At 38.6% G+C, this 12,474-nt stretch overlaps 1 protein-coding gene across 2 annotated transcripts in view; it reads right to left on the bottom strand.

The window, feature by feature from the left end:
* Positions 1-12,474, bottom strand: part of INVS (inversin) — a 171,357-nt gene that overhangs the window by 52,370 nt on the left and 106,513 nt on the right. For both annotated transcript variants that reach the window (XM_032860706.1, XM_032860707.1), the window contains exons 10-11: positions 12,169-12,398; positions 7,670-7,776 (exon numbers count right to left, since the gene is read on the bottom strand). In XM_032860706.1, the coding sequence (XP_032716597.1) occupies positions 7,670-7,776; positions 12,169-12,398 (337 nt within the window). The remainder of the gene's footprint in view (positions 1-7,669; positions 7,777-12,168; positions 12,399-12,474) is intronic.

Below are 12,474 nucleotides of genomic sequence, written 5' to 3'. Positions count from 1 at the left end.
TGGGGCACTTAGGTGGCTTAGTTGGTTAAATGACTCTTAATTTCAGCTCAGGTCAGGATCGCCAGGTCATGAGGTAGAGCCTGGCATCAGGCTACACGTTCAGCATAGAGTCTCCTTAAGACTCTTTCTCCCGGAAAACCCAAAGACTCCACCCTAAAACTGCTGGAACTCATACAGAAATTCAGTAAAGTGTCAAGATATAAAATCAATGCACAGAAATCAGTTGCATTTCTATATATCAAAAACAAGACAGAAGAAAGAGAAATTAAGGAGTCAATCCCATTTACAATTGCACCCAAAACTATAAGATAGCTAGGAATAAACCTAACCAAAGAGACCAAGAATCTGTACTCAGAAAACTATAGAATAGTCATGAGAGAAATTGAGGAAGACCCAAAGAAATGGAAAAATGTTCCATGCTCATGGATTGGGAGAAAAAATATTGATTTTTTAAAAAGATTTTATTTATTAGTCAGAGAGAGAGAGAGAGAGCACAAGCAAAGGGAGCAACAGGCAGAGGGAGAAGCAGGTTCCCTGCTGAGCAAGGAGTCCAGTGCAGGGCTTGATTGGGATCATGACCTGAGCTGAAAGCAGACACTTAACTGACTGAGCCACCCAGGTGTTCCAAGAAAACATATTGTTAAGATGGCTATGCTACCCAGAACAATCTACACATTTAATGTAATCCCTATCAAAATTCCATCACCTTTTTTCACAGAAATGGAACAAATAATCCTAAAATTTGCATGGAACCAGAAATGACTGTGAATAGTCAGAGGAATTTTGAAAAAGAAAACCAAAATTGGTGACATCACAATTCCAGGCTTCAAGCTCTATTACAAAGCTGTCATCATCAAGACAGTATGACTGGCACAAAAACAGACACATAGATCAGTGGAACAGAATAGAGAGCCCAGAAATGGACCCTCAACTCTATGGTCAATAATCTTCGACAAAGCAGGAAAGAATGTCCAATGGAAAAAAGTCTCTTCAACAAGTGTTGGGAAAATTGGACAGTCACATGTAGATGAATGAAACTGGACCACTTTCTTACACCACACACAAAGACAAATTCAAAATGGGTGGAAGACCTAAATGTGAGACAGGAAGCCATCAAAATCTTAGAGGAGAATACAGGCAGCAACCTCTTCCACCTCAGCTGCAGCAACTTCTTCCTAAGAACATCGCCGAAGGCAAGGGAAGCAAGGGCCAAAATGAACTATTGGGACTTCATCAAGATAAAAAGCTTTTGCCCAGCAAAGGAAATGGTCAACAAAACCAAAGACAACTGACAAAATGGGAAAAGATATTTGCTAATGACATATCAGATAAAGGGTTAGTATTCAAAATCTATAAAGAATTTACAAAACTTAAGACCCAAGGAAAAAATAATCTGATCAAGAAATGGGCAGAAGACATGAACAGACGTTTCTGCAAAGAAGACATCCAGATGGTCAACAGACACATGAAAAAGTGCTCCACATCACTCAGCATCAGGGAAATACAAATCAAAACCACAATGAGATACCACCTCACACCAGTCAGAATGGCTAAAATTAACAAGTCAGGAAATGACAGATGTTGGTGAGGATGCGGAGAAAGGGGAACCCTCCTACACTGTTGGTGGGAATGCAAGCTAGTGCAGCCACTCTGGAAAACAGTAGGGAGGTTCCTCAAAAACACGAAAATAGAGCTACCCTACAACCCAGCCATTGAACTACTGGGTATTTACCCCAAAGATACAAATGTAGTGATCTGAAGGGGCATGTGCACCTGAATGTTTATAGCAGCAATGTCCACAGCAGCCAAACTATGGAAAGAGCCTAGATGTCCATCAACAGATGAATGGATAAAGAAGATGTGGTATACATACACAATGGGGTATTACGCAGCCATCAAAAACTGAAACCTTGCCATTTGCAACAACATGGATGGAACTAGAAGGCATTATGCTAAGCGAAATAAGTCAATCAGAGAAAGACAGTTATCATATGATCTCAATGATATGTGGAATTTGAGAAATAAGGCAGAGGATCATAGGGGAAGGGAGGAAAAAATGAAACAAGATGAAACCAGAGAAGGAGACAAACCCGTAAGAGACTCTTCATCTCAGGAAACAAACTGAGGGTTGCTGGAGTGTAGGGGTTGGGAGTGATGGGGTGGCTGGGTGAGGGACACTGGGAAGGGTATGTGTTGTAGTGAGTGCTGTGAATTGTGTAAGACTGATGAATCCCAGACCTGTACCCCTGAAACAAGTAAAACATTATGTTAGTAAACAAAGACTCTCTTTCCCTCTGCCCCTCCTCCCAGGTCTCTCCCTCTCTAAAATAAATAAATCTTTAAAAAACCCAGAGCAGTATTATGGCATGCTCCATTTGTATGAAAAAGAACATATCTCTGTATTCTTATCTATGTAAAAGATATCTCTAGAAGTTTACCAAGAAATTTGTGGCAGTGATGTCCCTGGGAAGGATGCTGGTTGTCTCTGAGGCCGGGGGGAGGGACACTTCGTTTTCATGCCTTTTACATTTTATACACTGTGCATACCTTTTTTACAAATATATTATTTAGAAAAGATGAGTTGTATTGTCAGATGGTTGTATATTTTAATCTCAACTGGCTACTTTCTAGATGCATAATTTTAGGCAAATTCATTTCTTACAGTATATCTTCTCTATTTTTAGAAATACAAAATAACCAGATGAATACGCAGAAGAACATAATGGTCATCTGTATTCTCACCCTTAGAATTAACCAATATTATTATCTGGACAGGTATTACTTTTTTAAATGGTTACTTTGCAATCACGACACATATTTAAAGAATTCCAACAGTGCAAAAAATACAAAAATTGAAGTTAAAAAAAAAACAAAACAAACAACTCAGTTCTACCTTCCAGCAATGGTAACGCTGTCACTTCTTAACCCGCTTACCTTTCCTCATTGCAGACTTGGCACAAGAAGGAAAGGAAATAATAAGTACAAAGAGGATAATACTGTGCTTGGCATAAAAGAGGCCATTAATAAATGTCAGCTGCTGTTGTTCTTATGCTAGGACACCCTTGCAGCGGGGTTGGTGACACTGTGGTCGCACGTCATCAATATCATTTCCATAGGACCCAAACTAGTAGTTATGACCGCCAGATGGCTGCCAGGGATGAGTCTTGTCTGGGTGGGTGTGACTAGTCCAGTGCAGTCAGAGGTGCTAGGAAGACATCATCAGCTGATTTATGAGGTGGAAACACTGATGATTATACAGATGCACGATTAGACACAGAAAATCGTCCAGTGATTATAGAAATTTTCTCTTTTCAAAAGTCACCGGACAGTCGGTCAGACATAAAAGGAGGAGATTTCTCAATATAAGCAAAAGGGTGATTTGGTCACTTCTAGAAGGAAACCAAATTCAGAAAGAAGTCCCAAATACTGCAATTAAGAAACTCTCATTTTAGGACATCTTGATTTGCCTCTCCTGTCCAGGGATCAGAAGGCCAGAAAGCAGAGGTGCCTGCATAAACTTTAAAACATTATTTATTTATTTATTTAAAAGATTTTATTTATTTATTTGACAGAGAGAGACACAGCAAGAGAAGGAACACAGGCAGAGGGAGTGGGAGAGGGAGAAGCAGGCCTCCTGCTGAGCAGGGAGCCAGATGGGGGGCTCAGGGCTCATTTCCAGGACCCTGGGATCATGACCTGAGCGGAAGGAAGACGCTTAATGACTGAACCACCCAGGTTCTCCAAAGAAACATTATTCGTAAATAGATGGCATCTTATAAATTCAGAAGAACTTAAACAATTTTCACTATATAATCTATTTGGAAAAGTTTTGTTACTATTCTAAAATTTTAAGTCCAGTGTCATAAACATAGAATGCTTAAATTTAGTTTCAGGTGTACACTATGGTGATACGGTGATGAAATGTAATCACTATGTATTTTAAAATGCCTTTCATGACTGTACTCTCCCCAATGGAAAAAATTATCAGAGTCACAGAACTCCATGATAGTAGAGCTAAATGGAATTTGAGAGGTCATTTAGTCTATCACCTTCCTTTTATAAATGAGTCAACAGACCCAGAATGATTAAGCAACTTGCAGAAGGTTATGTAACTAGTTCCCTGCAGAACCCAGACCCAAAGTAAGACCATACGACTCCCTCTTCAGTCATCCTTCCACAGATGTCTATCAGTTTTTGAGTATAAATCTCTAACAGAATTAAAGTGCTTCTCAAATCAACGTGCAAATAACATATGTATGTAGTAAGCTTGGTCATCTTTTCTATAATTACTAATACGGGGCATCTATCACACAATATACAAGCAGGATTATCAAAATCTGGTTTATGAAAGTAAGGCCTGACCTCTGCTTTTACTATATCTCTCAGGGCTTATGGATGGAAAATTGCATTTCAAATGTTTTAAATACCTTTATCATGGAAAAACTGTATTTTTATTATGAGAAACTTCAAGCATAAACAAAAGTAGAGAGAATAGCATCATCATTTATATGCCTATTACCCAAATTTAACAATTAGCAACATTTCTGCCACATTTGCTTCCTCTAGCCCCTTCCTTATTATTTTTGCTCAACTGCTTTAAAGCAAATTCTAAAATTCCTCTATCATTTAATACCTGTGCATTTCAGTATTCATCAATAAGTAATACGGACATAAGCACAATGTCATTATGGTATTAACAAAATTAACAGGAATTCCTCAGCAAAATCTAGTACCTATTCCAAATACAAATTTCCCCGATTTTCTCAAAAAAGTGTTTTTTATAATTGGTTTATTCAAATTAGGATTCTCTGTCAATTTTTGATTTAGGAAAACACAGTCCAAATATCTTGAAAGATTTTAAGACTGAAGTTTATGCCTTAGTGTTTAGGCACTGACCGTGCTGTAACTATTACTACTGAATCTTTCTTCACTCCAGATTCAATTTAGAAACATTCAAGTGCTGTGAATATTCCCATCGATGTTGGGAGGGTGGCTGTCAGATAGTTATTGACTGAAAGCCAGCAGTAGTTGGCAAAGATTATGTCTATACGGTGCACATTCAGTGGTTGGTGTCAATGCATGGGAAGTAAAAATTAGCACTACACTGATGGTAACCACTCAAGAAACAATGTAGATAAAGACCAGATACAAGATACAATTGGATTTGCCATGCAGCACTGGTCTGATGGGATGAGGGGAATGCCTAAACTGGAATGTCAATAAACATAAAAGGCAGTGTCAGCTTCTGACATTTGTACATCAAGGTGCATTGCTGATGAAACGTTAGAGGAAGCTGGGATATTGCCACTGTCCAGCTTCATCTGTAGATTGGCAAGTACAGTTAGGAGGATTTTTCCTGTGGTCTTTTGGTCTGTAATTAACATACGTTTACTCTAGAAGGCAGTAAGCACCGTAACTCATATTCTTTCCTAGGCCTAAAATTCACGTCTTACCATAGAAACGGGACTTGAATTACAAAAATAAACGTTTTTATTGTTTCCTAAGAAAACAGGAGCCAGGCAGTAAATACTGTTAGAGAATAAATCTTTTATAATAGAAATAAATCACCACTAATTCATAGGATTCTTAAATCTTTCCCTTTCCTGTTTTTTTAGTGTTTCAGAGAGAGAAATCTGCTCTTTCACGTATCTAGTTTAATGTCAAAACCTCAGCCCTGAGGATTCTGCTTGGCGTTCCAGCTTCCTTGAATGTCCAAACCTCTAAATCTTCAAGTCTTTTTGGCTTTACAGTTGTCATTTGACGATAATAGAGAGAGTTCTTTAAATAACCCTTCTCAAAGTTAGGCATACTAGTCTGATTTATTTAATTCTGTATGTACTCAAAAAATTCCAGAAGTTTCTAACGCAGGCATTTAGCAGGGGATGGTACTGGGAGCCTAACAACGCAACAGTTCTTTACTGACTATCTACTTCCTGAAAAGTACTGTGAGCAACACAGAGATGACAATGGTCTTCAGGAGTTCTCCGCTAATATGGAAGACAGTTTACATAAAATTATAATATAAAGCGAAATGTGCCAAGTGCTATACGAATTCACAGTGTAGGGGAGAACACTGTTTGGAACACATGCCTCTGGGATCAGAACAATCCTCTCAGGCAAGACTGCGTTTGAATGGAGGAAGGACATGACTAATAATTACATTAGAAATGTGATTTAGGGAGGCTACTTTGGAAGCAGATGAACTGAATGGGGGCAAGTTCGAAGGGAGGAAAACAGGGAGGAAGCATTGTGACAGTCCCAGGAATGCGCCAGAGGGCAAGATTAGATGACAGTGATGGTCATGAAGAGATGGCAGTGGGGACTGAGGAGAGACACTGAGCCTGAAGGACAGATTTAGAACTCACTGGCCCCCAGGTGACTCCCGAAGCCTCGGTGGTAGGTCAGAGAGCCCAAGGAGATGGGCTTGAGAGAAAAGACCCAGTCCCTGAAGAGTTTATATTTAAAAAAAATAAAAAATAAAAAATGGAACAGGAGCTAAAATAAATGGAGAAGGAGCAGACATGACTGGCAGAGAATCAGGAAAATATACTGTTGAGGAAGCTTAGAGAAGATACAGTCCCCGCACAGTAAAGAAGGGGGGTCAACAGAACCAGGTGACACAGACAGGTTGGTGAGAGTGGACAGAGGGACCGGCGTAGGATTTATCAGTGAGTCTGTCAGTGACCATTCAGCACAGTGTCAGCGTCAGTGTGAGGATGGACGCCAGATTGTGAAAACAAGACCTGTGAGCAAGAGGAAATGGGGCAGTGCAGACCCTCCCAGAGAAGGAGGGCTTTACAGGCAGAGAAGACAAACCTCAGAAAATAACTGGAGGCCATCACTAATGGGGAGAGATTCCGAAAGAAGTGGGAGAGATAAAGGGGTTCAGCCCAGAAAGGAGGAGTGGGTTTCTGGAGGCAGGTGGCATAGAGAAATCTCCTCCTTCTCTACAAGGTCTGCCATCTCCTGCAAGAAGTGGTGGTGGCTCTGGGGGAGGGGCACAGTGTCAGAGGGAGAGCCGCTGCAGTTATAGCAGCCCCAAACGATGACAACCAAGGCACAGACCTGACTGAGTGGAGCTCAGGTGTGGAAGTCTCATCACAAATTTGGTTGTCACCTACAGATGATCAGAATCTTCTTAGACCCAAGCCTGCCAAGAACCTTTCCTGCTTAGACTTTGCATGTGTCCAGTCCTTTTTAAGGGGCTTGGGCCCTTGGGCATAACTCCAGCCTAGCTCTGTGAATCCTGTGTTAGTCAGTCACCCCACCTTCTCCTTGTCTCTTCATGCCACATGGTGGCATCTCTGTCCACTACCTGATAAGATCCTGTTCATCCAGAGAAATGTCTTGAACATATGACCCATTCTTAGGCCCGGTCCATCAGGACTCCCCTGATGGAGCCACAAGCCACAAGAACACATTTCCTCCTCTGTAGTTTGTGAGCTTGCCAGAGGTAAATCTGAAATTCTGAATAACTATAAAATCCCACGATTCTAAATCAACACTACATGAACTTTCATTCTTTCCTTCTGGTTTAGGATTTCTTCATGTAACATTTCCTTATGAGTATACCTAGTACTTCTGAACTAGTATCTCAACTTGAAGTTTTTTAATAGAGCAGAAAGGAAATGAGTTGAACGGAAACACATTCTTTTTGTCAACAGCTTACCTTTCTTCATTGTTTTCCATCTGATTAGGGAAAGCAGCAAAGTCTAGTAGTAATTTAATGGCATCAAGGTATCCGTTGTTACAGGACCAGTGCAAAGCTGTTCTTCCCTATAAGCACAAAGAAAAATCAGGTATATCTGGAATAGGTATTTTTGCACACATAGTTATTGATGCTAACTCAAAAATACAAATAATTCTCCCAAACTGCTTAATTACAAAAGGGGAAAATATTAAATATACAGTGGAGAAAATGGATGGTATCTTAACTAAGTGATCAAAATTAATATCATGTTAAGAGGGACCATGTGTTTCCAGAGGTGATACCCTGAGAAGGATTCAATATCATTCGTATAACATTCCAACCAAAAATGTTAAACATAAATCTAATTATGAGGAATCGTAAGGCAAACTCAAATGGAGTGAGACTCTACAAAAATAAATGACCTGTATTCTTAAAACAATTCAATATCATGAAAGATAAAGAAGGCATGAAGCATTGTTAGAGATACAAGAGGGCTATTTCATGGTTTTAAAGGAATCAGAGAGGAAGATACCACAACCCTAAATCTGTATGCATTCACTAACACAGCTTTTAAACATACAGAACAAAAAATGACAAAATTAGAAGGGGATATGGTCAAATCCATAATCAGTGAGAGATTTTTAACCCATCTTTTATAATAGTTCATAGAACAAATAAATGAAAGGACAGTAAAGATACAGAAGACCTGAACAATACAGTAAAAAACTTTGACCTAAATGATACATATAAAATGTTGCATCCAACTATGACACAATTAGTATTCTTTTCAAGTGCACATAGAGCATTTACCAAAATCAATCATATACTAGGCCACAAAGAGAGTCCTAAAGGACTTTGAAGGATTAAAATAATTCTGAAAGAAAATAAAATAATTCTGTTATTCTGACTGTTTTTTGACCACAGTAAATTCTAAGTTACAAATCAGTGTGCTAGACAGAATAAATGCCTTTGCAAAGGTCTACATCCTAATCTCTAGAATCTGTAACTGTGTTGTGTTATTGGAAAGGGGAAATTAAGATTACAGATAGAATTAATTTTGCTAATGGGGAGATTATCCTGGATTATCTGAATAGGCCCAATGTAATCATAAGGGTCCTTGTAAGAGAAGGAGGGGTGACGCAGTATGAGAGAGACTCGGTCAGTCACTGCTAGGTTTGACGATGGGGGAATGAGACCACAAGCCAAGGAATGATGGCAGCATCGAGAAGCTGGAAAAACAAAAGAAAGAGCTTCTCCCCTAGAGCTTCCAAAAGGAACATAGTCTTGCCAACACTTTGATTTTTAGACCGGTGAGACCCATTTTGGAATTTTCAACATCCAGAAGAGTAAGATAAAAAACTTGTGTTGTTCTAAGCCACTAAGTTTGTGGTAATTTATTATAACAGCAAGAGGAAATCAATATAATCATTTGCCAAAAGATAACGAGGAAATGCCCAACCGCCTGGAAATTAAGCAATATGCTTCTCAATAACCTATGGGTTAAGTAACAAATCGGAATAGAAACTAGAAAATATTTGAGCTGAATAATAGTGATGGTACAACTTATCTAAACTTTTAGGATAAAGTTAAAGCAGTGCTTAGAATAAGAAGCATGATTAAATACATATACTGGAAATGAATATTGAAAAAAATCAATGATTTAAACTTCTATCAAAAGAATCTTTTAAAAAAATAGTAAATTAAACCTGAGGAAAGTAGATGGCAGCAAATAATAAAGAGTAAACACCAATGAAATAGTAAACAACTCAAAATATAGAAAATCAACAAAGAAGTAAGTCCTTTGAAAAGATGAATAAGATGAAAAATTTTTTTTAAAAAGAAAAGGGACAACACACATTACCAATATATGAAATGAATAAGAGGAAATCACTATAGGTCTTATATTCATAAAGAAGGTAAGAGATTATAGGACCAACTCTATGCAAATATATATATGTTAATAAAATGGATAAATTTCTCAGAAAATGCAACTTACCAAAGCTGAAAAGAAAATAATTAGAAATCTGAATGGTCTTATAATTACAAATGACACTGAATTAGTTAATAATACCTTCACTAGGCCAGATGGCTTCACCAGGGAATTCTTACAAATATTTAAGAAAGAAGTGATACCAATATTATGGAAATTCTGTAAGAGAATAAGAGGAACTATTTCCTGACTCTTTTTAATCCACCATATTAATGGCAAAGAAGTGAAAAATCATGTTGGAAGATGCAGAAATAATATCTGACAAAAATTAAACAGCTGTGAATAAAAAAACCCAATTCTTAGCAACTAGTAATATAAGAGAACCTGTAGCAAATATCACATTCAATGGTGAAATATTTCAAACTTTCCCCTTGAAAAACCAGAATGAATTAAGGATGCCAACTATCACCTATTCTATTTGACACTGTGCTGGAGGTATTAGTTCAATTAAGGCATACTATTCACAAATGATACACTGTTCATACAGATAATCCAAAACGTGAAAACTAACAGAACTGGAATGTAGCTTAGTATATACTACTTCTGTAAGAAACCGGTAACTTGTAAAAACAATGTAAAATGTACTACAGATTACAAAAGATTCATTTCTAATAACCTGGGTACAAGGACCATTATTTCATATATTTTTCATTATGTTACTTTTAAATGTAGGAAGAATCATTTTTTAAAGATTTTATTTATCTATTAGATTAAGAGAGACAGGGAGAGAGTGAGCACAAGCAGAGGGAACAGCAGGCAGAGAGAGAAGCAGACTTCTTGCTGAGCAGGGAGTCTGGTGTGGGACTCAATCCTAGGACCCTGGGATCATGACCTGAGCTGAAGGCAGACGCATAACTGACTGAGCCACCCAGGTGTCCCACATATAGGAAAAATCTTGAAAAGTATTTATTGAATGAATTAATAGAAAATATATTTTCTGGCTTAGAAAACATGATATGCTAGTATTTTTGAAGACTTAATGTAATTAAAGTGGCAAAAAATATCAATACTGGCTAAACTGAGAGACGTTAATACAATACTGCATAGCTGGAGAGGGGAGATTAAGCCACATGGTTTAAAAATCCATTCAGCAGGGATGCCTGGGTGGCTCAGTGGGTTAAGCCTCTGCCTTTGGCTCAGTCCATGATCCCAGGGTCCTGGGATTGAGCCCTGCATTGGGTTCTCTGCTCAGCAGGGAGCCCGCTTCCCCCTCTCTCTCTGCCTGCCTCTTTGCTTACTTGTGATCTCTCTCTCTGTCAAATAAATAAATAAAATCTTAAAAAAAAAATCCATTCAACAGGGGCGCCTGGGTGGCTCAGCTGGTTGAGCAACCGACTCCTGATTTTAGCTCAGGTCATGATCCCAGGGTCATGAGATGGAGTCCCGGAGTCAGGCTCCGTGCTCCATGAGGAGTCTGTCTGCTTGGGATTCTCTCTCCTTCCATCTCCCTCTGCTCCTCCCCCTGCTCAGGTGCATGCTCTCTTTCTCAAATAAATAAATAAAATCTTTTAAAAGAATCAGTTCAACAGTATATATCAGAGCCCAGTCACATTCATATACCAATAATAAATAATCTCACTTGGGGAAATTATTCTAGGGAAATAATAAAGAAAAGTTAAATGCATAACAATGATTAATGAAACATGATCTATAACAATGAAAAGTACCCAGCAATAGGAAATTACTTGATTCTAAAATTGGGGTTACAGGCATAGTTTGGACCGTGACACCCCACAACAGCCCTGCCACTATTGTCTACGTTAGGGTAATTGGGTAAGCTCCATGAGCTTCAATCTTGTCACCTGTAAATGGGAATAATAATAGCAACTCCTTTACAGAGTTGCTGTAAGAACTGAATGAGTTATTAAACAAAGGTCCTAGAACTTTGGAATATGCAGCATCTATGATTATGCAGAAGATGATGCATCAAATGAGAAAATACTGGTGATGACTTGAAGTGAACAAAATGTGGTCTGTGAAATATCATATATATATGTATACACATCCATACACACATGCCATGTATATATATTTTATGAAAGTTATAAAATTATTCCCATTCTCTGCTATGACTTTGTTAAGGTATATATGGATATAGATAAGAAGTAGAAGGAAAATGGAAAAATTAAAACTCATTTTTAAAAAAGATTTTATTTATTTATTTGTCAGAGAGAAAGAGGGATCACAAGTAGGCAGAGAGGCAGGCAGAGAGAGAGAGAGAGAGAGAGAGAGGGGAAGCAGGCTCCCTGCTGAGCAGAGAGCCTGATGCAATGCGGGGCTCTATCCCAGGACCCTGGGATCATGACCTGAGCCGAAGGCAGAGTCTCAACCCACTGAGCCACCCAGGCGCCCCAAAACTCATTTTTAATTAACAGATAAATTTGTAAGTTATCTGTTTGGGAAAAGGTTTTACTTTATTTTAGTTAATGACAAAGAAATATTCTGAACCTCTGGGAGCAAGCAACATAGAAAGGTGTAGACTGTCTACCTCTTTGTCTTGAATGTTGGGGTCTGCATTATTTTCCATGAGCACAGCCATGCAGTTGATGTAGCCGCCGTATGCCGCACACTGCAAAGGGGTTCGTCCTGCGTAATCTTGCACATTTGGATTGATCTTATTTTCTATCAATATCTGGCAAACATCAGCATTTCCTCCCAGTGCTGCCCAGTGTAGAAGAGAATGTCCGTCCTGATCAACTAAATCTACCCTTGCTCCACCTGAAAAAGCAAAAATATAATGACAATGTCCAAAAGAGAGAGCATCGATCAAAAAGAACAGAAGTCTGAAAAAAAA

This window comes from Lontra canadensis, unplaced genomic scaffold, assembly GCF_010015895.1.
Source record: "Lontra canadensis isolate GAN:19392208 unplaced genomic scaffold, GSC_riverotter_1.0 scaffold19, whole genome shotgun sequence".
In the NCBI taxonomy this organism is placed as follows: domain Eukaryota; kingdom Metazoa; phylum Chordata; class Mammalia; order Carnivora; family Mustelidae; genus Lontra; species Lontra canadensis.
The sequence above is the reverse complement of the archived record's forward strand: the minus strand, read 5'-3'. Positions and strand labels throughout refer to the sequence as shown.